Source organism: Azolla caroliniana, unplaced genomic scaffold (assembly GCF_043228905.1).
Source record: "Azolla caroliniana isolate FFs.n. ecotype wild unplaced genomic scaffold, voAzoCaro1.0.p SCAF_11, whole genome shotgun sequence".
Classification (NCBI taxonomy): domain Eukaryota; kingdom Viridiplantae; phylum Streptophyta; class Polypodiopsida; order Salviniales; family Salviniaceae; genus Azolla; species Azolla caroliniana.
Window position 1 is genome coordinate 11,545,890 of NW_028230446.1, and position 27,990 is coordinate 11,573,879.

The 27,990-nt window shown below is 37.5% G+C and overlaps 1 protein-coding gene and 1 pseudogene across 3 annotated transcripts; both read left to right on the forward strand.

The window, feature by feature from the left end:
* On the forward strand, nt 1–27,982 carry LOC147857780 (uncharacterized). 3 transcript variants are annotated; one of them, XM_087327342.1, is made up of 33 exons: nt 1–299; nt 596–1,506; nt 2,828–2,952; nt 3,067–3,225; nt 3,419–3,502; nt 3,747–3,883; nt 3,966–4,188; nt 4,277–4,381; nt 9,854–9,923; nt 10,017–10,129; nt 10,876–10,983; nt 11,060–11,161; nt 11,247–11,327; nt 11,403–11,482; nt 11,596–11,659; nt 11,747–11,902; nt 12,006–12,056; nt 12,143–12,259; nt 12,331–12,442; nt 12,557–12,639; nt 12,749–12,934; nt 13,006–13,182; nt 13,295–13,563; nt 20,108–20,236; nt 20,762–20,930; nt 21,083–21,202; nt 21,283–21,478; nt 21,572–21,678; nt 22,557–22,661; nt 22,744–22,928; nt 24,022–24,180; nt 24,265–24,442; nt 24,516–27,982. In XM_087327342.1, the coding sequence occupies exons 2-33, from the start codon at nt 1,188–1,190 to the stop codon at nt 27,246–27,248; spliced, it is 7,002 nt and encodes a 2,333-aa protein (XP_087183468.1). In that variant the 5' UTR covers nt 1–299; nt 596–1,187; the 3' UTR covers nt 27,249–27,982. The 3 variants fall into 3 exon arrangements, with proteins under 3 accessions (XP_087183468.1, XP_087183467.1, XP_087183469.1); XM_087327341.1 differs by having other exon boundaries at nt 1–295; XM_087327343.1 differs by having other exon boundaries at nt 1–295; nt 12,331–12,436.
* On the forward strand, nt 6,873–8,272 carry LOC147857781 (uncharacterized; annotated as a pseudogene).
* Nucleotides 27,983–27,990: the final 8 nt, after the last annotated feature.

Genomic DNA, 27,990 nt, shown 5'->3' on the forward strand with positions numbered 1-27,990 from the left:
GTGCGCGTTTGTTCATCGACCTCCACAATCCTACCGTCTCGTTGCAACCCTAACCTTAATCAGAAACACAGTTCAACACTGAGTTCGTCTCTGTTTCTTAGGGCATACGATAGTTTTCTCAGTTATTTCTCTTCACACACACACACACACACACACACACACACACACACACAATAATAGATCTTCATCAGCAAATGTTCCATCTCTGAGCTCTCAGCATTGAACCGGAAACAGAACGCATCGGATCCATCATCAATCTCGAAGATCAGCAATAGATTGAGCAGAAGATCTGAAAGTAGGTATTTCTTTTCGTAAAATTCTATTCAAATCCGGCTGCATTGAAGCCTACTTGTCAATAGAAGACTTAAGTAGAAATAGATAAAAGAATTCGGAATTCTGAAATCGGGAATATGTAGTCTTTTCATCAAATCCACTTAAATCAGGCAGCATTTAAGGCCAAATTTCTATCATTGTTTTAAGAATTATGAGCACAAGATCTGAATTTTGCTGTATATTCTACACTCAAATCAAATTGCATGAAATCTAACATTTGTTCGAGATTTGTCATATGTTCTCATAACTCCATTCAATACAGGTTGCAGCAAGCCAAAAGATTCATCATCATTCTGTAAGACCAGGAAGACATAAATCAAAAGATCGGAAACTGGTGTATATTTTGATCGATTTGTTCCCAAATCAGGTGGATTTGAGCCAAAAATTCATCACTGTCTGACAGATCAAGCTGCTATTGAAGAAATAATCTGAAAATTTTCATATATTTTTGTAAACTCCATTCAAGTCAGGTTGCAGCAAAGACTTTGATACTTCAGAGGAATCAATCAGAAATATGAATGAAGCTCTCGTTGCATCTATTCCATCCAAGGAAGTTTGCACCAAAGACGCAGATCCATCATCGCTTGTAGAAAAAATCTAAAGCATTTGTATTGTTTCATCACTTTTATGCATTACAGCCAAAGGTCCATCATTGTCTGGACAACTCAGCAGAAATATAACAAAAATATCTGAAAATTTCAGATTTCCTCCAAATTCCTTTTGAATTGGGTTGCTTTATACCATCAGATCCATCATCTTGTGAAGAATCAAGCAGAAATAGAGCAAAAGATCTGATTTTTTTCCGGATATTCCTCTCAAGTCTCATGCATGTGAATTAGCTGGATCTAGCATCAATGGATTATCAAGTTTTCCTTGTAAGGCCATCTGGCCTTGGAACAGGTCGTGTAGTCAAGGGAGTAACAAGATTTCTCAGAATTTTAGATAATGGCATATCCATCTCTTCTGCTCTTCCTTCATGTAATGGTACTTCGGTGGAGTATTCATTTGAGTGTATGTCTAATGTTTTGCCATCCCTGGACGATGATCTCGAGTTCAAATTTGATGTTGTGAATGACAACAATGGAAAGTCAGAGTCTCTCAAGTTCTCATGCTATTCACGATCAGCTCTTTTAACTTCTATTCTCAACAAAAAGGATGATATTGATAGTGCTGGTATGATAGCTTACTACATGGATGCCATGTTTTTGTTATTTTAGGTCATGTCATAAGCAATTGCAATATAGGACAGAGAGTTTAGGCTATAGAGTTATGATTCCATAGAAGATAAAAAATGGATGTTAAGTTTGGGCAAAGATGAATGCAATTCTGCATCTTATCTCAATGCAATGTAGTCAAAGATTATTGTGAATTCTGGTGTCATCATAAAAATGATAATATGTTTGACTAGTTATACACTTTTTGTAACATGTCTTTAGATACTCAACAAATTGGAGGACATTGACAGTTCTGTGGGCTATGTCTACTACTTGGACTTCATTTTTCCTTTAGACCATTCTAAGGCTGATTAGCATCATGGTTTAGCAACTGTTACTGTAAGCTATAAATTCTAGGGTATAGATGTATCATTCTGCAGGAGAAAAACAATGGACACGTAAATGTGGATATTGAATGTGTGCAAAAAAATGAATGCTATTCTAAATCTAATCCCAGAAAATAGTGATGCAATCATGTCTTCGATTCTTGAATACCAGGATCCACATGATCCATCCTCCAAAAGAGAATAAATTTGTTGCTATATACATTTTTGTCACTTCGGATCTATTTATAAGCAAAGACAAACTGTAATGCAATCGTGAATGATTATGCATGCTTTACAACCAGAAATGGCAAAATGACTAAACGGAGGAAGAAGCATTCTCTCCAGAAGGAGATGTAATTAATGACGATTTTGTGTCTTGAGCACCATGATCCCTTACCAAGAAGAGAAAAGATTTGACCACTATAGTAAAGGGATAATGAAGCACTCTCGAAAAGGAGATGCAACCGGTTGTTATTTCACATCCGAACGTTACATCATAAACTAGAGGATAGATTTGATGATTATAAAACTTATGCAGCTTCTAATCCATTTAAGAAGCCAAGAAGAAAAATAATGCAGACACAGCAATGATTGGGCACGCTTCATAATCAGACACGGCAATGGCTGAAGGGAGAATGATTCTGAATGGAGCACTTTTAGAAAAAAGAAATGTAGTAACTGTTGTATTCAAATCCGTACATGATCCATCACTAAAAGGAGAATAGATAAGACTTTTAGCGACATTCATCTAACCTCCGAACTAAAAAGAGAATACATTTGTGTGAAATGTCACATGGCTTACAATAAGTCATGGGAGTTGCAAAAGGGAATGTGAAGCATTCGTGGCAAGATTGTGGTTATGGTTGAACTTCATTGGAAAAATTGACTTGTTTTGAAAGCTTAAAATGGATATATTGGAATCATGAATGACCTTTTTTCTTTTAATCTTTACAGGTGTTGATTTTCCTCTGAAGAAACATAGTCACCAAAGAGCAGGTTTGATAGACACTGTGTTGAGAGTGCGTTGCACGTCTATTGTGAAGATGATAAGTGCAGGAATACGGCAAGAACGCCGCAAGGTTTTCTCATTTTTATGATTTGGCCCATCCATTGGAACTGAAAATCTGAATCTAACCACATCACATGTATTCTCTCTCTATATCCCAGTGTTTTTTATGTTGCTGAATTTCCAGGTAAATTCAGTAAAGAAAATGAATTTCGTTGACATTTCAAAAGTGGAGGTGCTGACTGATGATGAGCATGTTGTGCTCTTGTATTTCAAGTCCAGGATATTGAGGTTGTCTTTGAAGGACATCTCTCCATTTGTGCAGGCCTTGCAACAAAATATGAAAGTATGTAAAATCAAAATAATGCTGTCACAATATCTCACATTGCCCTGTAAACCCTGCTTAAGTTTCCAGTACAGTTCCATATATTTGGAAGTAATATAATTCCTATAAGCTTTTATTGCTGTTAACAAGCGTTGATAAAACTCAACAATTAGGGTGGTTCAATCTTTACCAAATGAGTTGTGTTCTTTTACAGAGGTTTTTGAACCTAAATGTAGAGATCTTCAAAATAACATCATCGCTGATGGTTGACAATATTTCGGCATTTATACGAACGACAGTAAGTATCAGTTTTGCTATGTCATAATTATTTAGGACATTTCATGTTCTTGAAACAATTATGTATGGTTACATTTATCTTTTCCCCATGTATCAAATTTATTCAAGTTTATGCATGGTTACATTTGGACTCCGTAAATCCATGATGTTATTCTCTCTCTTGCCTCCTCATTTTCCTATATTGTTCAAAAAGTTTCTTTACATAAAAGTTATTCCGCTTGTTTCACTGCATGAATGCGATACAGGAAGGATGCCCTGTCCTTTACAGTTTCAAAGTATTAAAAAAGCTAGACATCAGAAACGAAGAGAGAATTCGAGTTGTTTCCATCACTAGGGAGCATTTTATAGAGACATCTGGAGAGGAAGTTACTGCTTTATACAGGTTTGGTTCATCAATGAGATAGATGAATGACTTTCTGGAAGTGAGATGGACATCTACCAAACAATGTTTTTTTTTTCTTCAGTCTGAAAGATATCACGGGGGCAGTTGTGAAGGATGAAATTTCAAAGGAAGTTATTATCGAGTTTAAATCATGGAGACCTGTTCAATATTTCATTGATAGGAAGAATGACTTCCTTGCAAGTATTGCTGATGTAATGGAGTCATTAAGGCTGTTTAACTTCAATATTCGCTCAGAACAGTTCTTACCATATATGTTTCCAGAGAGCCCCCATTCATATTATCAGGTATGATTCATGGAATAAGTTGGATGCAGGGAACATGGATTTTTTTTTGTCTCCAATCACTCACTTATACTGTGTTTTTGTTTTATAGAGTGAGTGTGAACAATATTATTTCAGTCAACTTTTAGCTTCAGCAGATGAAAAGGGTCTGGACAAACTACACGATGTCTTAAAGCAGTACGCATGCAACATAAATGTAAGTTCTTTCAAGGCTGCTGTATAACTTTTGATTATTTTGTTTCCAATCAGTGTAGAAGGAAGATCCCAGATCTTTGTAGTATATGAGTTCTTTGGTGTTCTTGTGCGTCAATTGTTGTATTGTGGTAGTAAAGGACAGTCTGAGGTCAGATCCTCTGTACTCATTACACAGATTCATTTATGTTATCGATGGGAAACCTCAATTTTCAAATATATGACAAAGAAATAATGAGGTATCCAAGGAAGTGTAGATGTGCTGATCAACATCTAGTCAAACATACCAATAATGTAAGCGGATCTTACAACCAGATCCAACCATCTTCATGTGTATTGTGTGTCACCCTCCACAACCCTTTGATGAGGGGTATTAATCTGGCTATAAATGGCTATATGGACCATTTTTGAATGATACCCACATAGATAGTTTGGGATATTTGTTCATTACAGCACAAAGACCCTTCAATATTCATTACTAGGGCATCTCTTTCGTTTATGTAGAAGATTAAATTTTAGTTTTAGTCTATAGTCAACTTAATGAGTAATTCTTTAGTATGGACAAGATGTCATGTTACATTATGACTGTAATACTTTTGGATGTCATATACCACATTGGCTTATACAGCGAAATTAATATTCTCTTAAGTCATTGCATTCCCCCACTCACATTTTTACTCCACAAAATGTAAGAAATGCCATCAATCGGTTACAATTTGGAAAGCCCAATATCATGACGGATTGGTAAGTGAGCAATTTATCTATGCCTGTAAAACAATGCTCCTCTTGCTACAAGAGGAGCATATGTGTGAAGGTTTCCCTGATAGCTGGACAGAACATACCATTGCGCCAATCTTCAAGAGTGGAGACTCCATGATGCCGAGCAATTATAGGACAATCATAATTGGCCAATACTTGGCTAAACTATAAGGCTCAATCCGAGAGTCTGAATTGAGGGTATGGGCAGCGAGGAATGACCGATGTTCAGCTAGACGTGCAGGCTTTTGGAAGGGGTTCACAACTTTGGAATTGTGTCATCAAGGAGTGAGATATGAAGACCATTATATTTACCTTTGTACTTTTTATGAAATATGAGGGAGATACAATTGCCTCCAAACCAAGGGTTTGGCTTGCTATGGTTGGGGCTGTTCAGCTAGAGCTCAAGGGACACGGGAGAAGTTGTTGAAGCACAACAATACAAATACCCAACCTCATCAACTAAAAACAGTCATGACTTTCTTTAGCCCGTCACCATTATGCTACTAGCAAACCAAGGGCTACGCAATTGGGCTCCCGACCAAGACATTCCAAATGTTTTATGATAGGTCAAGTAATAGCAATTTTTTGTGCACATAGACCCCATGTTCGTGGAACATGATCTTACCGCCCTTGTCATTGGCAAATAAAGGTCGTTATCTCCTGCCATCATAGGTGCTTCTGTTGCTTTTGAGATCCCTGCATTCTAGATCAACCTATGCTAGAGATCTTTCAAAGCCAAAAATTCTAATCTATCTTACGTAAGAATCTTACATGTATAGATAATGGGATTCTTTAGTCACGTCATTTATTCACATTTTTATTTTGTTACATTTTATTTTGGTTTGTTCTTCTCAAAGACGAGACAACGTTTTAAGATGCCATTTCTTGTTTGTTCTTATTGGCCATTCTGGTTTTTTCAACCTATGCTAAAGGTCTTTTGAGAATCTTACATGTGCCGATAACAAGATTCTTTAGTCTCTTTTTATCTTACTTACTTTATATTTACTTAGTAACATTTATTTATTTTGATTTACCTTCCGCTCCTAGAGCCATGTGTGAAGGTTTTCCTACTAGATGGACTCGGCAAACCATTGTGCCAATCCTCAAGAGTGGAGACCCCATGATGCCAAGCAACTATAGGAAAATCATGATTGGCCATTTCTTGGCTAAACTATATGGCTCGATTCTAGAATCAGAATTGAGTAGATGGGCATAGCGGAATGGCTGCCATTCAGCTGGGCAGGAGGCTTTTGAAAGTGTTCAAAAAATTGGATCACATATTGACCCTCCGAGGCCTTATCAAGGAGGGCAGAGCCCATAATAAGAGGATTTATTGCTGCTTTGTGTATTTCCTAAAAGCCTTTGACGCTGTGCCACGTGCTCAGGTTATGCAACCGCTAGAAGCCCTTGGTGTTCCTACAGATATGCAATGGGGAATCTATGCAATCTATGAATCTGTGTCAGGGAAAGTGCAGTCATCCAAGGGGTTGTCAAAGGTAGTGGCTAGCACAATTGGAATGAAGCAAGGATGCCCACTATTGCCCACTCTCTTCGGTCTCTATATAGATGAGGTACCACATTACATAGAGAGATTTGGAAGCATGCCCTAGCAAGTATAGCTATACAAATATTACTAAATGCTGATGATATTGTGCTGATTTCTGACTCTCTCGAGGGACTACAAAGACATCTAAATGCCTTAAAAACTATTTTCTACGGACAAAGGTTTGTCGATAAACATGGATAAAACTTACGTGATGGTGTCTAACACCACTCAAGCATGGGTAACAAGATTAGAACCGGAATTCTTCTTTGGAGAGGAAAAGGTGGAATACACACACTCCTACACATACCTAGGAGTAACATTTACAGGGCCGAGGTTCTCCTTCTGGGAGGCTGCTTGTGACCGACTTTCTTGTGGATATGCAGCCCTTGGTGCTCTCAAAAGACAATGTGCCCATTTGTAGTTCCAAGAGCCACAAACTAAGCGGTGATTATTTGATACACTTGTCACACCAACTCTTCTCTATGGAGTAGGAACATGGGGACTGAGTCCTAACAACACAAATCATTGTAAAGATTTAGAGAGACCTTTAGTGTCAATGATTGCCCGCATGATAAGGAGCAAAGCATCGGTGCCCTATGATATAATCCGGGCAGAGATGGGAGCAGCCCATATAATCACCGAGTCATTGTTCCGATCAATGACCTGTATCCAATGTCTTTGGGAGCTCCCTAAAAGAAGGTACCCAGGTTTGGCACTTATGTCATCAAGACAACTGGCTGAAAATGGAGACATTCATTGTTGGTATGCTGAAATGCAGCAATGGTTTGAGTCACATGGCATAAGTATAAATGCACTACCCCCGTTCGAATATAGCTTGGACTCTCCTCATCTAAATATGACCAAATTGGAAAAGAATAGAGTGATCCGAATTGATATTATTAATTTGGAAAGCAAGATAACATGGATTAGCCCCAAAATATCATTTGGTACGAAGATGGCCCACTATAAGACGCACTTCTTACACACATCGGAGGATGGATTTGTCATCAGGCCACCTTATATGGACATACATCTATCCTATGTGTTGCACAATGTGATAGGGCAGCTGCGAACTTCATCACATCAGTTATAGATTGAGGTAGGCAGATATACACGAATACCTCTAGAAGAGAGGCTTTGCCAATTGTGTTATCAAGGAGTGGAATTTGAAGAACACTATGTTTGTCACTGTAGTGTCTTGTATGAAATCAAAGGGAGATACCATTGCCTCTTTAAACAAGGCTTTGGCTTGCTACGCAAGGTAATAGAATATGAGGACCAACAGTGCCTAGGACTTTTCTTGCTAGAGCTGAAGAGACATCGGGAAAAGTTGTTGAAGAATACCACACAAGCTCATCCACAAAGAGCAATCACAACGTTCTTTAGCCCTATCACTCCTAATGCTACAAGTCAATAAAGGGATACACAAATGGGCTCCTGACCAGGACATACCAAAGGGGTTACAATAGATTGGGCAATAGCAATTTGTCGTGCAAGTATGCCCGGCCCCATGGACCATGACCTCACCACCCTTGTCATTGACAAATAAAGGAGATTATCTCCCGCAATCGTAGGTGCTTCCCTTGCTTCGGAGACCTCTCCGTTCTGGATCAACCTATGCTAGAGATCTTTTGAAGACAAAAGTTACAATATATCCAACTCGAGAATCTCACAACCGAAAACTAGATTCCCTCGTCTATTTTTATCTTATTTACTTTTATATTTACTGAGTAATATTTATTTTATTTTAATTTGTTGTTCTCAAAGACGAGACAACAGTTAAGATGTAATATCTTGTTTAGTCTTATAGGCAATTTTGGCCTCTTAAAAGACGTTAATATATCTTTCTTTCTTTCTTTAGACAACTTTGTGTTGTCCCATGACCTTCTTTTTGTACTTCTGCCTTGTCCTTCAATCTTTCATATATATTTAATTTAACTTGTTTTCTCATGTGTGCTCCCCACATCATGACGACGGCTTTGGGAGTTGCCTAGATGAAGGTACTCAAGGTTGGCATTTATGTCATCAAAACAACTTGCTGAACACAAAGATAATTATTGTTGGTATGCTGAAACGCAACATGGTCCGAGTCACATGGCATAAACATAAATGCACTACCCCCTTCTACTATATCTTGGATTCTCCCCATCTAAACACATCAACCCCTCTTATATGGACATACATCTATCTTATGTGTTGCGTAGTGTGATAGGGTAGTTGCAAACATCTTCACATCAATTAGAGATTGAGGAATGTAGATATGCACATACACCTTTGGAAGAATGAATTTGCTTTATATGAAATAAGATGGAGATACTATTGCTAGTTTAAGCATATGCTTTGGCCCACTATGCAAGTTAATGGAATAAGAGGACCAATGGTGCTTGGGGCTATTCTTTCTAGAGCTTAAGAGAGACAGGGAGACATTGAAGGAAAACAATACAGCCACACAATCTCATCTACAAAGAACAACCACAGCTTTCTTAAGTCAATCAAGGGCTATACTAGTGGGCTCGCAACCAGGAGATTGCAAAGGGGCTACAACACATTGAGTAATGGTAATTTGTCGTGCATGTAGTCCCTAGCCTTGTAAACCACGACCTTGCCACCCTTATCAGCAAATAAGGACCATTATGTCCCACCATCGCATGCTGCTTCTTTTGCTTTGTAGATTGCTCCATTTTGGATCAACATATACTAGAGATATTTGGAAGCCAAAAATTACAATCCCTTTGACTTGAGAATCTGTTATGCGTAGACAATGGTATTCTTTTGTCACTTGTACTTTTTATTTCCTTATATTTATTCTGGTCTGTTAAGATGAGACAACATTTTACGAGGTGATCTCTTGTTTAATCGTACATGCCATTTGGCCTCTTAAAATTTTTTAATATATATTTCTTTGTTTCTCAATATTTATGCAATAAACATTATGGTTGTTTACTTTTGTGTCTAGGGTGTGAAACCTTATATATAATTGGATGCATGCAGAGCATTGTTGTCTCAATTTACCTTTTGTTCTATTTTTGTGTATAAGAAATGAAACTTTTTTTTCAAAACTAATTTCTCTTTAGGTTCAAGCTTTAGTTTTTGTTGATTACGGTATATATATGTATTAAGATAGTCCTTAAACTTATGAGCTAATGGAAGAACTGTTCGTTGATATTTCAGGTTGGAGAGTCTCAGTGTACAGACCCTAGGGTATTGAGAAAGGTGGCTGATATTTTGAAAAACTATGGAGGTATGATGGATTATCTAATATAAACAGAAATATTGTATTATCTTCAACAAAATCTTGGAAAGAATATCAAGGTTAAAGCTCAACTTGATTCAGGGAATGTTCATTGTGCAACTTGTTGCTGTTTGGTTCTGCAAAGGTTATTGACTTCCCGACCTTGTTTTGAAGCAGTGAAGAATATGCCAGAGATTTCGTCAGCTCTATTTCAGGTAAATTTTATGTTTTGGCTCGAGTCATTCTCCTGAAAAACAACTATCCAACTTCAAACATATTGAAGAAAAACTTGATGTATCCTGTAATTATCCCTCAATTATATGACACATACTTTTCTTGTTTTACATACTGTAATATATAATTTGGAGTCACCTCTTCCCATTCTTAATGCTGAAATAATTTGGATATCCTATGCATCAGTTATTGTTTTGAGATTCTTGACATGTTCTTGTTACCCATAAACAACTGCACTGTATGAGCTTTATTTTGGTGATTCTTCCAATATTGCAATCATCATGTCCACTTCCCCAACCTCTGCTGCATTCACATTTTTTGGTCTGTTGCTCACAAGTCACCATTTTAAGATGTAATCTCTTGATAGACATTAATACGTCTTTCTTTTTTCTTTCTTTCTCTTGGTTTCCTAGCCATGTTGGCCTCTTAAAAGACGTTCGTATATCCTCCATTCTTTCTTCTACATTGTCTTTTACATTGCAAATGCAGTTTTATTCTGCTTCCTGATCTGCCTTAGATCTACTATTGCACCTTTGTTCATCAAAGACCAGCTTGATATGACTTGATTTTGCCGTGTCCCCGTTAAATTCCACAATTGATTGAGAAGGCTTCAGGTTTCAATTTTTCTTATTTTTATTTCTTCGAAAGGGCATATTTCTTGTTTTGTGCTTTTTCCCTTGGAAGGCATTTTAAAGAGAAAAGTGGTTTACGTTGGTTTTGTTTATAGTGTCTGCACTCGGGAAATTCTACATTAAGCTATGCAGCATCCATTGCCATCCGAGCGGCAATAAAACTATCACCCGAGGGCCCAACTAATGACACAGCTCTTTCTAAGGTACATTCATATGAGTGTAAACCTTATGCTGAACTAAAAATCGTACTAATGCCCTTCAGATTCTTCTTCTCTGCAGCTCGAACTTGCAAATAAAGGAGCTATTATGAATATTGATAACCTGCAGCAACTTATATCTTTTCTGAATTCATTTATTCCTGAAAATGATACGACTTTGCAGGTTTTACTTTTTCCTTTGGGTCTACAGAAGAAGATTTCACAATGACTAAAAGCATGATTCAAACCTTTTAAGTTCTTTCTTGTAGTTATATGGAATTTTGCGAACTTTCCTCACTGCTGCAAGCTCATTACCATATGATATGGATGATGGACGAGGGTGGTCAAAGGTTGTGGATGACACTTTCCCTGAATAAGCTTGTTCTATTATTTATTTGTTGTTGATTTTGACATTTGTTTTTCAGGCATTTGAGACTTGTATTACAGGAGCTGCTAGGGTTTTTTGTCAACTCTTTAGATCACCAAGCATTGTAGTTTATCATAGGTATGTGTGCACTTGAATAATAAACTTTAGAAATCTTTATCTATTAAAACCATGCCAATTTAGACATTTATATTCTTACTCTTATCTATGATTCTTTTTATGATGTCTCTCAGCAATTCTCTCTTTCTGAAGGCTATTCTTACGCAAGCATCTCCTCCAGTAGCAAGTCAATTTCAAGTAACCCCACTCACATTAAATTGATGTTTCAAATTTTCTTCTTAAGATCAGTGTAAAGGATATTTCTTATTGTTTGACCATTTCCAGATGGCTTGTTTATATCGAGGTGTCGTGCTGATACATTTGAAGGACGCAATTTTTGCGACTAATGAGGAAATTAGGTCACTAAGTGGAAACCTGGTCTTTCTGATGATTGAAGGCAATAAAGAATCAAAAAAGTTACTTGAAGCTGTGCTACCACAGGTATGTACTATATATTGCCTGGCTTCCTTCGAGTATCAATATATGCCTGTAGTGGAATAAAATATTATTTTGTTCCTTGAAGTGAAATCATACTTGTTTACAGGGCATTATGCATTTCTATGATGCGAGAATCAACCAAATAAATGTACAAAAGGTACTTAAAGTTAAAAAAGTTTGTATGTTGCAAAGTCTATGCTGCATATTTTCTCGTTTTTTTGATGTCATCATGACTTCTTGTAGGAGGATTCCTCAAGTAGATTTACAGCATGGATGGAGATATTAGATCTCTTACAGAAAGGGAATTTTGAGACACCAATTATATTGTGGAATGATACAAAACGAATGGAATTGAAGGAGGTCTGTGACCAATTTCCTGCTTTTGTATCCAGGATGCAACATTAGATCTGATAGACTTTACTTTTTTTCAGTTTCTCGAAGATCAGCTGGAATCTTTTTATGCTGTAGCAGACAAGAATAAAGAAATTGTTCTTAATACCTCTGAAATGCAGATTACTTACTCAACTGCACGGGAAGGTGCAGGTATAAGAGAAAATTGGTGCTTTCTAAACGTCTGATTCCCATGCAGGTTTTATTGGTTATACCGCAAAAATATGCATCATGTTTTTACTTTAGTCTTTTCAATGGCGTTTACAGGTTCAGTTGTTGATGGTGTCCATCTTGAGATTCTCGTGGGTGATATTCCTGCACATAATGATCCAAGGATTAACTTTTGGAAGGTACTACATGAAGTGTATGGTGAATAGGAACATTCTTCTTTGAATTCAATAAATACATTTCTTAGCTCCATTATTGACATTAATATCTAACCGTCAGCAATAAATGCAGCTCCGAGATCCATTATCAACATTCCAGGCGGTGCTGCAGGCCATGGTTTTAGGTTTCACACCTTTATTTGGTCAAATGAACCTGCCAGAGGTTGATTTAAGATTGGCAGCACATGTACTTAGTTGGATTTATGAAAGGCATGCCGAGGATCTACAACATTGTCTAGAGAAGCTGAATGTCATCGAGGTGCGGTTTCATTGTTTTATCCATTTAACATTAGAATGTTAAGAATGCTTCTGACTTGTTCTTCTTCACAGATAATTGTTGGAATGTTACGTGAGGTTATTGATTCTGAGCATCAAGTTTTTGTCTTCAAGTTGGTAGTTTTGGTTCTTGCAACTGTTGAGATTGGTGGCAAATATAATGCTCTACGGTTTTTGAGAGCGGGTGGTGCAACTGTTTTAGTTCCTTTAATTGTGTTGTCATTATCAAAGGTTTTTTGCTATACTTATTATTTTTTTCATAAATGGTTATGGAAGCCTTCAAAACAACCAAAATTTAATATGACATGGTTATTGTATATTTACAAAGTTTTACATTTTACAGTGCTGCAGGGACAAGTATGCATTTGAATGCGATGGATGGAACACAAGAGATTCTAGATTCTCCCGCCCTCATGAAACAGTTCTCGTCAAACATATTAATGGTCAATTAAAAACTGTACGGGTTCCTTCTGGAAGATTTTATCAAGTGCTTGGTAAAGCTGTGCAGGATGGCAGTCTGGATGCAAAGGAGGGAGTTCACTGGCAGAACGAAACAGTGCATGAGAAACTTCAGCTTGGTGTGGCATTGGACTTATTAGAAGCTATAATGAGGTTAATTCCACATTTCTAAAGATGGATTTAAGCTTGCTTTCATCATTGACTATTTTTCGCTTGCACATATCTCGTGATCGATTAAATCTTGAACAGCATCCCTCTAGACATATATTCATTGTTGTAGAATATGTTATGAAGGTGCTATGGTTCTTCTTAGTGCACAACGGATCGTGATGTGCAGGATCGTTTAGTGTTCAAAGAGAGAGAGAAAGGAAGGGGGAAGGAGACTCACCTCTGTAGCAGCCCAAAACACGTTCTGTTTCATTACACAGAGAAAACCTCTCTCCTCTGTTTTCTCTTCTCTACTCTCTCTTTACTTCACTCTTCTACTCACTCTTACTTTTTTTACCTAAGTATATAAGTGACTTACATATTCAGCTAATTAGCTGTGAGTAGCTAAATAGTTGTGAACAACTAAATAGCTATTTTACCTATATGTCTAATAGTAGCTAATTTCCTAATAGCTACTATAGAAGATCTGAGTTACCAATAAGCATCACATGCTTTTGTTGAGCTTGTTTCTTAACACTCCCCCTCAAGCTCAACTTATCCATTCTTGAGATCATCTTCAATCCTCGAAACTTCATGCTTTTGAGCTATCATACCAATGCTTATAACTCCCATCATGTCCCTGAACTGTGTATGTTTTTCTATGCTTAGTCCCTTCGTAAGAATGTCAGCAACTTCCTGATTTGTACTTACATACAACAGATCCACTTCTCCATCAATCACTTTTTCTCTAACAAAGTGATAATGCACTTCAATGTGCTTTGTTCTTGCATGGAACACTGGGTTTTTTGCGAGCTGAAAACCAAATTGTGACTGCATCATCTATATACTCTCCCAAATCAGCAAGCAATCTTCTAATCCATACTTCTTCACAAGTAGCTATTGCAGCTCCTCTATATTCAGCTTCAATACTTGATAATGCAACACTAGCTTGTTTCTTGCTACTCCATGAAATAGTTGCACTTCCCAATATACACATATATCCACTTGTGGATCTTCTATCAGTTTATGTCCAAATCAACCTTGTAAAATAGTCCATGGTTTTGAGTAGCTTTTACATACCTCTAAATTCTTCTAATCCAATCCAAATGTGGCTTTGTTGGCTGTTGCATAAACTGGCTGACTAATCCAACTACATAACTCAAATCATGTCTTGTTATAGTCAAGTATATGAGGCGGCCCACCATAGACCTGTACATGTTCACATCTGCAATTTTTGCTCCCAAATTAGCCCTCAATTTGCAGTTCTTATCGAGTGGTAAACCAATAGATTTGCAACCAAGCATTCCATACTTCTTTACCACAGTTGTTACATACTGTTTTTGCAACATATATATACCACTTTTAGATCTGATTATCTCAATACCAAGAAAGTATTTCAGCTCTCCCAGATCCTTCATATGAAATTGCATTTCCAGATTTTTCTTCAGCTTGCTTATTTCATCCATAGAATCATCTCCAATGATTAAATCATCTACATAAATCAAAGTCATAACAATGCAATCATTCACAATCTTTACATACAATGATGGATCAGCCTTTCCTCTAGGTGCTTGTTTCAGTCCATAGAGAGCCTTTTTCAGCTTACAAACATATTCTGGATGCTTCTTATCGTCAAATCCTGGTGGTTGACACATGTATACTTCCTTTTTTAAGTTATCATGTAAAAAAGCATTTTTTACATCCATATGGTGCAGAACCCACCTTTTGGCTGCACTTACAGCAAGTAGTGTCCTCAAGGTTGCCATTTTTGCAACCGGTGCAAATGTCTCATCATAATCAATTCCTTGCATTTGGGCATATCCCTTTGCAACAAGTCTTGCTTTATGTCTACTTATATTCCCATTGGAATCATGCTTTGTTTTGTAGACCCATTTGCAACCTACCATATTTTTTCCTTTTGGCAATTTTACCAAATCCCATGTTTTGTTTTCAGCCAATGCATCCATTTCTTCTTGCATTGCATTCACCCATTTCTTCTCAGCTTTTGCTTCATCAAAACTATTTGGATCAGGGATTTGTACCACTTTAGACATATATGCATAATGCATATCCATGTATATATCATAACCATATCTTTCAATAGTTTTTTTCTCTCTATCTGAACTTCTCAGTTTCTAATTTGCATCTTTCATTGCTCTTTCAACACCAGGAATTTTCAAGGCTTGTGTACCTAGCTCATCATCCAATGATACATCTGAATCTACATCTTCCATGTTTCTAGATCCATCATCAAGCATTTCATATTTTGGCATCTTCTGTTTTCCCTTTTTCACATGTTAGGTGTTGCTGGCGTATTCGGCGGCTCTCTATTCAGTGCTATGCATGGTTCTTTGGTAACTTCTAGTTTGATCAGAGAAACTACTGAGAATGAGTCTGCTAACGCAGGTTACAAGTTCGGTCAAGAGGAAGAAACCTACACTCCAAGCATTTGAATCCGATTTACTACCTGAGTTTTCAGATGGTCCAGTACATGCTATCGCTGTTGGACTTTGCTGTCCAACCTTATTTCCATTTCCATGGAAATCACTTTCATTTTCTGATTTGTTTCTGTCTTCATTTTCATTGTCTTCATTAGTTTCTGCATTCTGTTTTGGGCTGTACCAACTGCCCAATTCATCAAATATCACATCACGGGTTACTACAATCTTTTTTGTCAAAGGGTTATAACATCTATACCCTTTTTGCTCCTCTGATTATCCCACAAAAACACATTTTTCAGCTTTTGGATCAAGCTTACTTACATCAGCAGGTACATGAACATAAGCAATGCATCCAAACACTTCTTACTTCATCAATGAATGTTACATAAAACCTGCAGCCACCAATTGATGCATTTTTTGTAGGTCCCCATACATATGTATGTACCAAACCCAACAAGTTTTTGCTTATATGTCCTTCATGAGGGAAAGGCAGCCTATTTTGCTTTCCATATTGACATGCTTCACATATTTTGCTCATCTCACAGTCTTTCAACTTCGGCAGTCCAGCCACTACATTTTTTCCCAACATATTTTGCAAGGATTGCATACTTATGTGTCCCATTCGTTTATGCCACATTTCTATATCTGAGATTACATTCATTCCTCCTGCAAACATGGATGTAATCTTTTTAGGCATATCCACATCTAAGACAAACATTCTTCCTTGACGTTTTCCTTTTGCAATCAGCTTTCTATGTTTCTCTATAAAGCACCCACTTTGCTTAAACTTCACTTGCATTCCTTGCTCTACTATTTGTCCAATAGAAATCAGATTTTTTGCAAGGTTTGGAACATGCATAACATTCAGCATATACTTTGTTTTTCCTCTTTCTTCCTACAATGGAATATCTCCTACATGTTCGATTATATGAGCAGTATTATCGCATGTTTGTACATAACCAGGAATCTCTGGTTCTCTTAGACTTTCAAACCAGTTTGCATGTCCGGTCATATAATTAGATGCCCCAGAATCTACATACCACATATAATCTTCATTACATCTCTGTGAACTTTCAGCCATTGCTGCTGTCTCATGTTGCATCACAAAAGCACCCTCTTTGTCACCGTTTTCACTAGTTGAAGTGTAGTTATTTTGTTGTATCTTCCCTCTTTTTTCATCATTTTGCTTTTTATAACATTCAGGCTGTGTATGGCCTGGTTTTCCACAATACACACAACCATCATCACTCAAATATGTTTGCTTACCTTTGCCTCGATTGCTCCCCTTGATTCTAATGCTATTTCTTCCACTTATTGCTTGTTGTCCTCTTCCTTGATAATTATTACTGGTTCTGGTTGAACCAAATCTTCCATGGCCTCTTCCTCGGCCCCTTCCAGCACTATTGTAGAGAGCTTGCCCCTCAGTCTCAGAGTTTCCTTTGTTTATATCTTCAATCTGATTTCTTTCTTCCACTACAAGCATTGAAACCAGATCTGCAAAACTTGGGATACTATCCCTTGTGAGAATGGATGTTTTGAAGCTTTTAAGCATACTTCTACTTTATCATCATCTTCTACCTTCACATTAATAGAAGCAAGTGACTCACATATGCTCTTTATTTTCAGAGCATACTCATTGACTGACATCTTACCTTTTTCCAAGGTATTTAGTTTAGTCTTCAATTGAAGTTTTCTTGCCTTTGTATTTATTGCAAACAGTTTCACCAAACTGTCCCAAGCTTCCTTTGGAAGCAGAGCATCTTGTATATGTCCAAGCATCGAATCTGAGATGCCAAGTGACAGCCAATGCAATACTTTTCTTGCCCCTTGATTCCAATCCTTAAATGCTTTGATTTGTGTAGCAGTTGCATTTTCTTCAGGGATCTCTGGAACCTCTTCTACGTCTCCTTCAATGTACTCCCAATATCCTTTTCCCATTAGGAAATTGTCATTCTGAATTTCCACGCAGGGAAATTGTTTTTATCCAATTTTTGTGTGACTATTTAGCTTCCATTTTCAGCAGCCATGTCTCTTTCAATTTAAGGCTTTAGCTACGATTAACTTCAGCAAGCAACTCTCTGATTTAGATCAACAACCAGAGAAATCTTCTCAGATCTGTACAGTCTATTCTTCTTTACGAGCACCTGTGCTCTGATACCATGTTACGAAGGCGCTACGGCTCTTCTTAGTGCACAGTGGATTGTGATGTGCAAGATCGTTTAGTATTCAAAGAAAGAAAGAAAGAAAGATATATTAACGTCTTTTAAGAGGCCAAAATGGCCTATAAGACCAAACAGGAGATTACATCTTAAGTGTTGTCTTGTCTTTGAGAACAAATCAAAATAAAATAAATATTACACAGTAAATATAAAAGTAAATAACATGAAAAGAAAAGAAATGAGGGAATCTGGTTTTTGGCACATGTGAGATCCTCAAGTTAGGTATATTGTAGCTTTTGTCTTCGAAAGATCTCTAGCATAGGTTGATCTAGAATGGAAATGTCTTCGAAGCGAGGGAAGCACCTACGGTGGCGGGAGATAATGGCTTTTATTTGTCGATGACAAGGGTGTTGAGGTCGTGGTCCATGGGGCCGAGGCCTACGTGCACGGCAAATTGCCATTGCCCGATCAATTGTAACCCCTTTGTTATGTCCTGGTCTGAAGCCCATTTGTGTATCCCGGGGTTGACTTCTAGCATTAGGAGTGATGGGGCTACAGAATGTTGTGATTGTTCTTTGTGGATGAGCTTGTGTGGCTGTATTCAACTTTTCCTGATGTCTCTTGAGCTCTAGCAAGAAAAGTCCTCATATGAGGCATCGTTGGTCCTCATATTCCATTACCTTGCGTAGTGGGCCAAAGCCTTGTTTAAAGAGGCAATGGTATCTCCCTCTGATTTCATAAAAGACACTACAATGACAAACGTAGTGTTCTTCAGATTCCACTCCTTGATGACACAATTGGCAAAGCCTCTCTTCTAGAGGTAGTCGTGTATATTTGCCTACCTCAATCTGTAGCTGATGTGATGAAGTTCGCAGCTGCCCTATCACACTACGCAGCGCATAGGATAGATGTATGTCCATATAAGGTGGCCTGATGACAAATCCATCCTCCGATGTATGTAAGAAGTGTGTCTTATAGTGGGCCATCTTTGTACCAAGTGGTATTTTGGGGCTGATCCATGTTATCTTGTTTTCCAAGTTAATAAATATCAGTTCGGATCACTCTATTCTTTTCCACTTTGGTCATATTTAGATGGGGGCAGTCCAAGCTATATTAGAACGGGGGTAGTGCATTTATACTCATGCCAGGTGACTCGAACCATTGCTGCATTTCAGCATACCAACAATGAGTGTCTCCATTTTCAGCCAGTTGTTTTGATGACATAAGTGCCAACCTTGGGTACCTTCGTTTAGGAAGCTCCCAAAGACGTTGGATAAATGTCACTGATCAGAACAACGCCTTGGTTATTATAGGTGCTGCTCCCATCTCTGCCCGGATTATATCGTGGGGCACCGATGCTTTGCTCCTTATCATGCGAGCAATCATTGACACTAAAGGTCTTTCTAAATCTTTCCAATGATTTGCCTTGTTAAGATTCGGTCCCCGTGTCTCTACTCCATAGAGAAGAGTTGGTGTGACAAGTGTATCAAATAATCACCGCTTAGTTCGTGGCTCTTGGAACTGCGAATGTGCACATTGTCTCTCGAGAGCACCAAGGGCTGCATATTTAAAATACTTAGAATATGTATTTTACAGATAAAATACATTAAATACTTATAGAGTGCGTGTAGAATACTTTAAATACGTTGAATACTTGTAAAATACATTAAATACTTCTTAAAAATTTAAAGATTTTTTTTCAAAAAAAATAATTTAAAAAATTTTAAAACTTTTTTGAAATGATAAATACTTGTTAAATACGTAGAATACGTCAAATTTTTAGAATATGTAGAATATGTGAAAACTTTAAAAATGGCAGTTCTAAAACGTAGAACGTGTAGAATACTTCAGAGTATTCTAAAACGTATTCTTAAGGTAGAATACACGTTTTTTAACAAGTATGCATATATGTGAAGGCGGAAAAGTGATTTAACATACATTTTACTACAGGTTATCTGGCATTGATAGTAACATTGAAGAATTTCCGCCACCTACAGCATGCAGCCATCTTTCGAAGGAGGAATTACTTTGTCATCTAGTGCAAATTCTCCTGTGGGCAAAAGGCTCAGTATTTGGAAGGTATGCCCGTAAACACCACTGCAGGATTTCTGGCATGAAGTGAATATCTGAAAGGGCAAAATGTATATGTTAAAACTTGGAGAATTTCTTAATTTTGGGTGAATGCAGAAGTCAGATAATCTGTGTACCTGGAAGAGGGAGGGATATGGTTCTTAATTCTTCGTTTGGACTTGAATCTTGACTGTTCTTAAGCTTCCTGGGAAGAGGCTGATAATGAAATTTGTGAACAATAGAATCTATTATAGTTTAGAGTTTAGGCGATAAACTGAATCATGTTGATGTCCAGTCATTTAAGATATATAGGTCACATGTTCAGCATTAAGAGAACTCGTCATATCCCTGACCTATACTTTAGTACCTCTAAGGAAAAACGTTTCTTTTGTCTCTCCTTTCAGTAAAAAATGTTTTTGTAGTATTTTGGGTGTATAATCCCTGTTTCTACTTTCAAATTATCCCCTCAAACAGAAGGATTCTAATACTGTGGCAGGAGAAATGATTTTATTGTTTCTGTAATTTCTATTGCAGGATTTTGGACATACTTGGATATATTGTGAAGGTGAATAGTTCTGCAATGAATCGTCTTTACAAGCTTGGAGCCTTTGAGATCTTGCTTTGGAAGCTACTAGCTGGGGACCTGGCTGACACAGACAAATCTTCTACTGTAACCTTCATTCGTCAATCCCATTTGTTACAGGTACAACTTGGATGATGTGTGTGCATACGTTCACAATTTCTTCAGTGGGTTTTCATTTATGCCTGTTAATATGCATATCACACCCAATAGTATTTTGCTTTGTATTCTGTACATTTCTTGAAGTTTCAGACTCAGTGAAGGCATTTTGACAGGATCCAGATTCCATATTCAATGGGCCGGAATTCTTGAAAGCTGAGGAACAGTTCCCTTGGCATGGTAGCATTCTCCGACTTTTTCTACCCCAGGGAGTTATCTTAAAATTGATGTCTGAGGTATTGTCTAGCTGAGACTGGATCATTAAGAAGCTGTATAATATTGAAGAGCTTAGACCAACATACACTGGTTTTGACAGGATGTCGACACATTTACAACGACTTTAACATCTGACCATGATAACCCAGAGGTTATATGGACTCTAGAAATGAGAGAGAGACTTCTGGACTTCTTAAAATCTGAATTAGAGTCGTATGTGAAATTCAGAGCATCGGATCCCCTGGCACTCTATATTCATGTTCCAAAGGCTCCTGTCACATACCCTGAACTTTCAGGTAAGTTTCATAAAGAATCCAGTATCTCAAAATTTGTAGACTAAATTGTATTTTTTTACTTGGTTCAATACATATCTATTTTGTATTTTTCAGAGTTTATATTTTCAGCTCCTTTCTACTTGGAGAATCTTCTTGACACTGAACGCTTTCCAAACTATCAAATCAATGATCCAGTCACATTTTTGAACAGTCTTATTTTGGTTGGTCTTCACAGCCTTATTATTCTTCATCTTATAGCTTGTTTGGGCATGAAGAATTCCAAATCATGTTTCATAGCTCATTGGTTTTGTAGGCTCTATATTAGAGGAGTGGGCAAGATGCCCACATGACCCCGAAAGGTCCCATTGGCACACATTCTTTTTTTTCATAGTGAAGTCTTACACATGCAAACCCGCCACATGTCATTATCAACTAAAGACTTATACATGCAATACCACATATTACAGTTGGATATATGATGTTCATAATATATTTATGTGGAATTCAGAACAAATTTGACAGGTGAGTGCAGGACTTATCTATGTTTTTGGCCAATCTTTTTGGTGAGGATTTCATCCAATTGTCTAGTGGCTTGTTAAATCAAGTGAACTTTCTCCCCAAATTATGTTTCATAGCTCATTGGTTCTGTCGGCTCTATATTAGAGGATTGAGCACGATGCCCACATGATCCCGAGAGGTTCCACTGGCACACATTCTTATTTCTCATAGTGAAGTCACATGCCATTATCAACTAAAGCCATATGCATGCAATACTACATATTACAGTTGGATATATCATGTTGATATATATTTATGTGAAATCCAGAACAACTTTAACAGGTGAGTGCAGTACTTATCTTTGTTTTTGGCCATCTTTTTGGTCAAGCATTCATCCAATTGTCTAGCAGCTTGTTAAATCAAGTGAACTTTCTCCCAGAAAAAGAAGAAATATTATATTTGCAAGTGATTTTCAGGCTCTGATCTTGGACATGGGGACTACTTGAGGATTATAATGCTCACATACAGATTTATAGAGTTCATAACATAATACTTTTTAGCTCTGGTATTGTTTAAATACAAACTTTCCTCTGCACTGCAGGACTTAAGGAAATGTGCAGCGGGTTTAATGGATTCAGATTCTTCTACATCAACAGTTGTTTGGAGAAATCAACTTCCATGTATTCACCTCCTTTTGCGTGCTCAGGTTCTTTTTAGAAAGTTTGTCTTCATTGATATGGAGTTTTATCAAATTCAGCTCAGTGCAAGTTTCTTTTTTGCTTGTACAGGCTTATTTGGTCCAACGTTTCCCTGATCTTCTGTTGCCAAATGACATAGAATCTGTTGTTATTTGTCTTGCTACTCCTGCATTGCACATTTGTGTGGCACAGACAGATAATTGTGCTCCTGAGATAATTGACGTTTTAACACAATCCACCACCATACTTGGACGTTATTGCCAGAACTATATAAGGTATGCATGGAGCGGTGGCTATCTATAGTCCTTGCTGTTATAATCGAGTTGACATGGTATGATATGAAAGGAAAAATGCAGTTCTTTAATTGAGACAGTGGGATATTGTTTGAACATTAAACTGCCAAAACATTAAAACTGTCTGATCACTATACGAAAAAAGAAGATATAATCCCATAGCTCCTCCCTTGATGGCAAATCAATTTATGAAAATGTAAAATAATAAATTATTAAATGAAACTAGCTAGTGAAAATCAGAAATCACTCAACAAGTCCGCTGCAGAAAATATGACATTAGTCTAGCATGATCACGTCAGCATACTTAATGATGATTGTCAATGATCTATCATATACTTTAGCATGGGATATGAAAAACCATCATTGTCTACTATTATGTACTTGAGAATCTGCAAAACAAATTTCTAACACTGTCATATGTTTATGATCTAGCTTCTGTGCTTTATTGCCTGGAAGATTTCTTAACTTCTCATTTGAAAAGGAGTAAAAAGATAGCCTTTTGACTAATGGATAAATGCACATTTTTGTTTAGAATCCCCTTGTATTGAGAAACTACGTTGTGGTTAACATATGTATTATCAAAATAGGCATTTATGTCTGATTTGGAGATTTTCAGGTAGGTCGGCATATTTATCATTGTATCGATTCCAGGGAAAAGCATAAGTCTTAGACAAAACTCACAGAAGTAAAACAAATATTGAGTTGTTTGATATAAGCGGAATTTAAAGAGGTTATGTAATCACAAAATACATTTGAGGAGAGAACCATCAGGATTGTTTAGTTTTGTTGAATATGAGATAGCAATGAGGTGCTTTTTTGGATGGAAACAAACTGTATTACTGTAAAATGATCCTTGGCATGATAATTTGAGAATCTTTTGTTTTTCGTTGCTTTCAGAATAACAGACATTGCATATGTTTGTGTATTTTCATGTCCGTTCTTCAATAATATCTATTTGAAAATATTTAGATATGTTAGCTTTTGAGAGTCTTTCATTTTACTTCGCAGTGTAATACAGATTGTATGTGTACTTGCATTTTCATGTCTGCTCTTCAAGAATATATATTTGTTTCAGAGAATTGGATGTTCCTGAAGCTTCGTTAGATTTCTCAACAACTTGTCTTTCACTTGGTAAAAACATGCAATGTGATGAGAATATTTCGTCAGATAGCTCTAAGTTTGAACCAGCCATTGGTGGTGCTCTTCTTTTGTTGGGCACTATTGCATCATCAAGGTTTGCTTGTGCTTTATAAAAACCTCTATAGACTTGGTGCGTAAATCAGAGTGTATTTACAATTTTTGTATTTTTGGAGCACAGCACTGGGAAGCAGCAATTATGGGAAGATCAGAGATGGAGAGAAGGTCTTTGGTCTATTCTCAACTCGGCAGCAGCTGATATTATGGCTAGGCCCCCTAGCCCTGCTTCATTTGCCGCTCTAAGTTGCCTGAAGCACTTTGCAGGGGATGTCATCTATTGTGATAAAGTTCTTGAACAGGTGATTGTATTTCGGTTCACTGTGACACTGTTTTTCACATAATTGTTCCTGATAATGTGTTTGTATGTACCAGGGATGGTACTTGCCATTGCTATTGCTAGCAATACCGTCTGCAGACTTAACCTTGAAAGCACATGACTCTAAATCTGCATTGTTCTACAGTTCTGCAGATGTCCTAGCATCATTAGTACGAACCTTAATCAAGACAAATAACCTCTTGCAGGCACAGGGGAAGAGATCAATTTATGAAGTCATGTCAAAACTCATGCCTAAACCTCTTTTAGCATGTTTGATACAAGAAGAGGGCCCCGAGAAATTCATTTCAGCTGTTTGCACTGAGTTCATGCATCCAGAAGGAGTATGGACCTATGCTATGAGAGCTGAACTTCTTGAATCTATCAAGGATAGGTTGCATCATCACAACAGTGCGCGTCTTAAAGGAGACATCTCTATTGATAGTGAGATGGAATGGTTAGAAAAGTTCCATTATGAATGCCTGAATGAGGAAGTCCAGGCAGAGGGTTTATTTGTCCGGGGTTTAAGCAATACCTCCTGGGAAGGATTTGTTTTGCCTCCTGGTCGTTCTTACATTGATGTCATGCAGGATTATCTTCAGTTAAATTCATCTGATCTATTGATCAATCAGTTTGAGGGAGTCACAGATATTACGTTCTCTTATGATGCTGGCAAAAATGTAGAAATGAGTCTAGAAAACATGAAAGAGAACTATCATGAGGAAATTGATAACCAAAAAGAGGTCTATATGGAGGAAATGGATAACGATAAAGAGGTACATATGGAAGAAAGTGATGACCAAAATGAGGTTCATGTGGAGGAAGAGGCTCAGATACAGGTTAGTAGAAAGCATACTATCACGGCACAGAAATCAACACAACTTAGTAAGTGCTTGTATGTTTTGTCTGCATTAAGAGAATGTCTCAAGCATGCAGTTAAGGAAGGAAGAGATGATATTCTGGTTCACTTTAGACATTCCATTATTTCAGAAGTTGTACTTTCTGGGAGAAGCCTTCCAAAAGTTCAGATTGAACTTGCATCAATTGTCAAGGCTTTGACAGAGTCTAAGACTGGCCAGGATATTGTACTAAGTTCCAAGCTTATGCAATGTCTTGCTTTTCAGTTATGGCAATCATCTGCAAGAGATTCTAAATATCAAAATGATCAGGTCTTGATGTCTACTCTAGAAGCAATCCTATTTTTAGCGGAGAACATTTCAGCAACTGCACAAGCAATCAATTTCTTCTCAAAGCATGGATTGTTGCTTCCTGTTTTGGCTATATTTGCAAAGCTGAATCCACCGAGTTTATCTAAGGATCAGCCATTTGAGAAAAAGGACATGGAATACACGAGAATAACAAAAGCTGCGCAGCTGTTGGCTGCTGAGATACTTGGACAACTTTTGCTGGCTGGTAGTGGCATCAGTAGGAGAACAAAGCTCGTTAAGGACTTAACCTTCTGGAGGACAGGATCAACTACAAGTGATTCTCGGTATGCATCTCCTAGTGAAGGTATTGAAGAAGCCACAGATATGTATGAGCTTTTGAACATAATAGAACATAACATGGAAGGGAATGTTGATCCTGTAGTCTTGAGAACAATGGTATTGCTCTTTCCTATTGACTTTTTGACTCTGCTTGCACGTGAACCATCAAAAGCATGTGATCTTTATGAAAAGCAGCATTGGTCTCCGCGCTTGGTATGGGATGAAGGAAGCAGACGACATCTGAACTCAAGGCTAGAAGGAGAAATGGTGCAACTACGGGATGGTTTCTTAAAAGGGGGGCTCTCAGCTATTCCTTCGTGGTCAATGCATGTAGGACCACCAGTATTTTTAAGATGGACGTTGGCTACCATTCTAGAGAATGACAGCAGACCCGTGTACAAGGATAGTGAAGATGTTGACTACTCTTCAGAGCTTTATCTCGGTGGCTTCTTCATTGACCAATTTCTGAGGAATCCAGAATTTGATTTTGGCATTGCTCATGAGGAGCGATTTCTTAGAGAGATACGGAAATCCATTGTTGTAGGAGCTCTACCCAACATTAAAGGTGGCCAAATACTTGATTTCGATGATAGGAGGAGATTGCTGCTATCCTTGCTTTTGCTTTTCAAACTCCGTCCTCCATTGCTCTTACGACACTCAAACTTCGATATATTTTTTCCTGTGTTTGATTACATAAACAGCGGGAGTAGTAGAGAGCAACGGGGTCTTACTCCGGTTGTCATCCTTCTATTCCATTGCATTGCAACTCATTCAGACATTGCAGATTGCATGAGCTCTGAGGACTTGATGCACACATTGACATCTCTTATTGATTTGAATGTTCCTTCTTCAGTGGCTGGATTCACTGGGACTGATCCTCGTCTATGTAGTCTGATGCTCCTGTTGCGTTTAGTTCGTCTCAGCAGTACTGCCGTTGAAGTGGCAATGCGCTTAGGTGTTATTCCTAAACTAGCCACAATTGTTGATAAGAGCATCGACAGAAATTTGAAAAACCGTGCTGCTGATTGCTTGGCAGTTATGTGTGCTGACAAAAGGAAAGGAGCAGAAGTGGTTAAACTCTTAGAGACTCTGATACCAAAGGAAAGAAAAGGACTAAGTTCCTGGAATCTACCGACAGGAGACATAAGAGATGAAGTCGTGGATTCAAGAACATTGAAGCACTTTCTTCAGCAAAGGTATCCATCTAGCTGGTGGGTTTCAGAGAATTTTAATGAGAACGATAGAGATATTTCTGAACCTTTGACAATTGTAGAATCTAGCCTCAATGCTCACATTTCCAGATAAACAAAACCTTTCTTGATGGTTTGAATCAGGCGAATGATGATACTGGCAGTGAGTAAATGCTCTATATCAAGATTCTACTATCTATTTCGTCTACAAATTTATGCACAGAACTGAGTATGTTGGAAGCTGATTATGTGTATTGGAATTGCGTAAAAGATGATATATGGCCGAGTTCTGATATATTTAACAATTCCTCAGAATATGAGTATAGCTTTCCATGGTGGCATCCTGAGCAAGCGATCGATCATTATGACTATAGGCAGTATGCTAAAAAAAATGCAACAGATTTCCTTAACAGTATCATCCCCTTTCTATGTGGTGTACATAGACTTTCTTAAGCTTTTTCTGAAATTCAGATCATGAGCACAATTTTTCCTGTAGCTCTATTCAGCTACAGTGGTTAGTTCTTGCTTTTTGGTTTTAGTTAGTGGTGGGAATATATCTGAATGAAAAATAAGCACACAATTATAAACTGATCATATTACACATGTTGGGCTTAAGCCAAATTCTTTATTCAGCTGTCAAGGTTATTGATGATCTTTGCCTTGGATCAGAAGGGTTTGTAATTACGAGAGTTGGATACTGTGCTACAATTTAACAGATTTTGGATCCATTGCTACGTTATTTTTATTCATTAAGGGGCTGGTATGCATATAAACCCATCTGCCATAGCTTGTTCATCTTTTGTAAAACCCCCCAAAAGAATAAAATTCAAACGAATATACTTAATGTGATATATTAT

Excerpts from the sequence above, each read along its gene's own strand:
- LOC147857780 (XM_087327342.1), top strand. The coding sequence starts at position 1,188 with ATGGATTATCAAGTTTTCCTTGTAAGGCCATCTGGCCTTGGAACAGGT. Across the intron at positions 10,130-10,875 it reads TTTCGTCAGCTCTATTTCAG|TGTCTGCACTCGGGAAATTC; the intron begins GTAAATTTTATG and ends TTTTGTTTATAG. Across the intron at positions 11,162-11,246 it reads AAAATGATACGACTTTGCAG|TTATATGGAATTTTGCGAAC; the intron begins GTTTTACTTTTT and ends TCTTTCTTGTAG.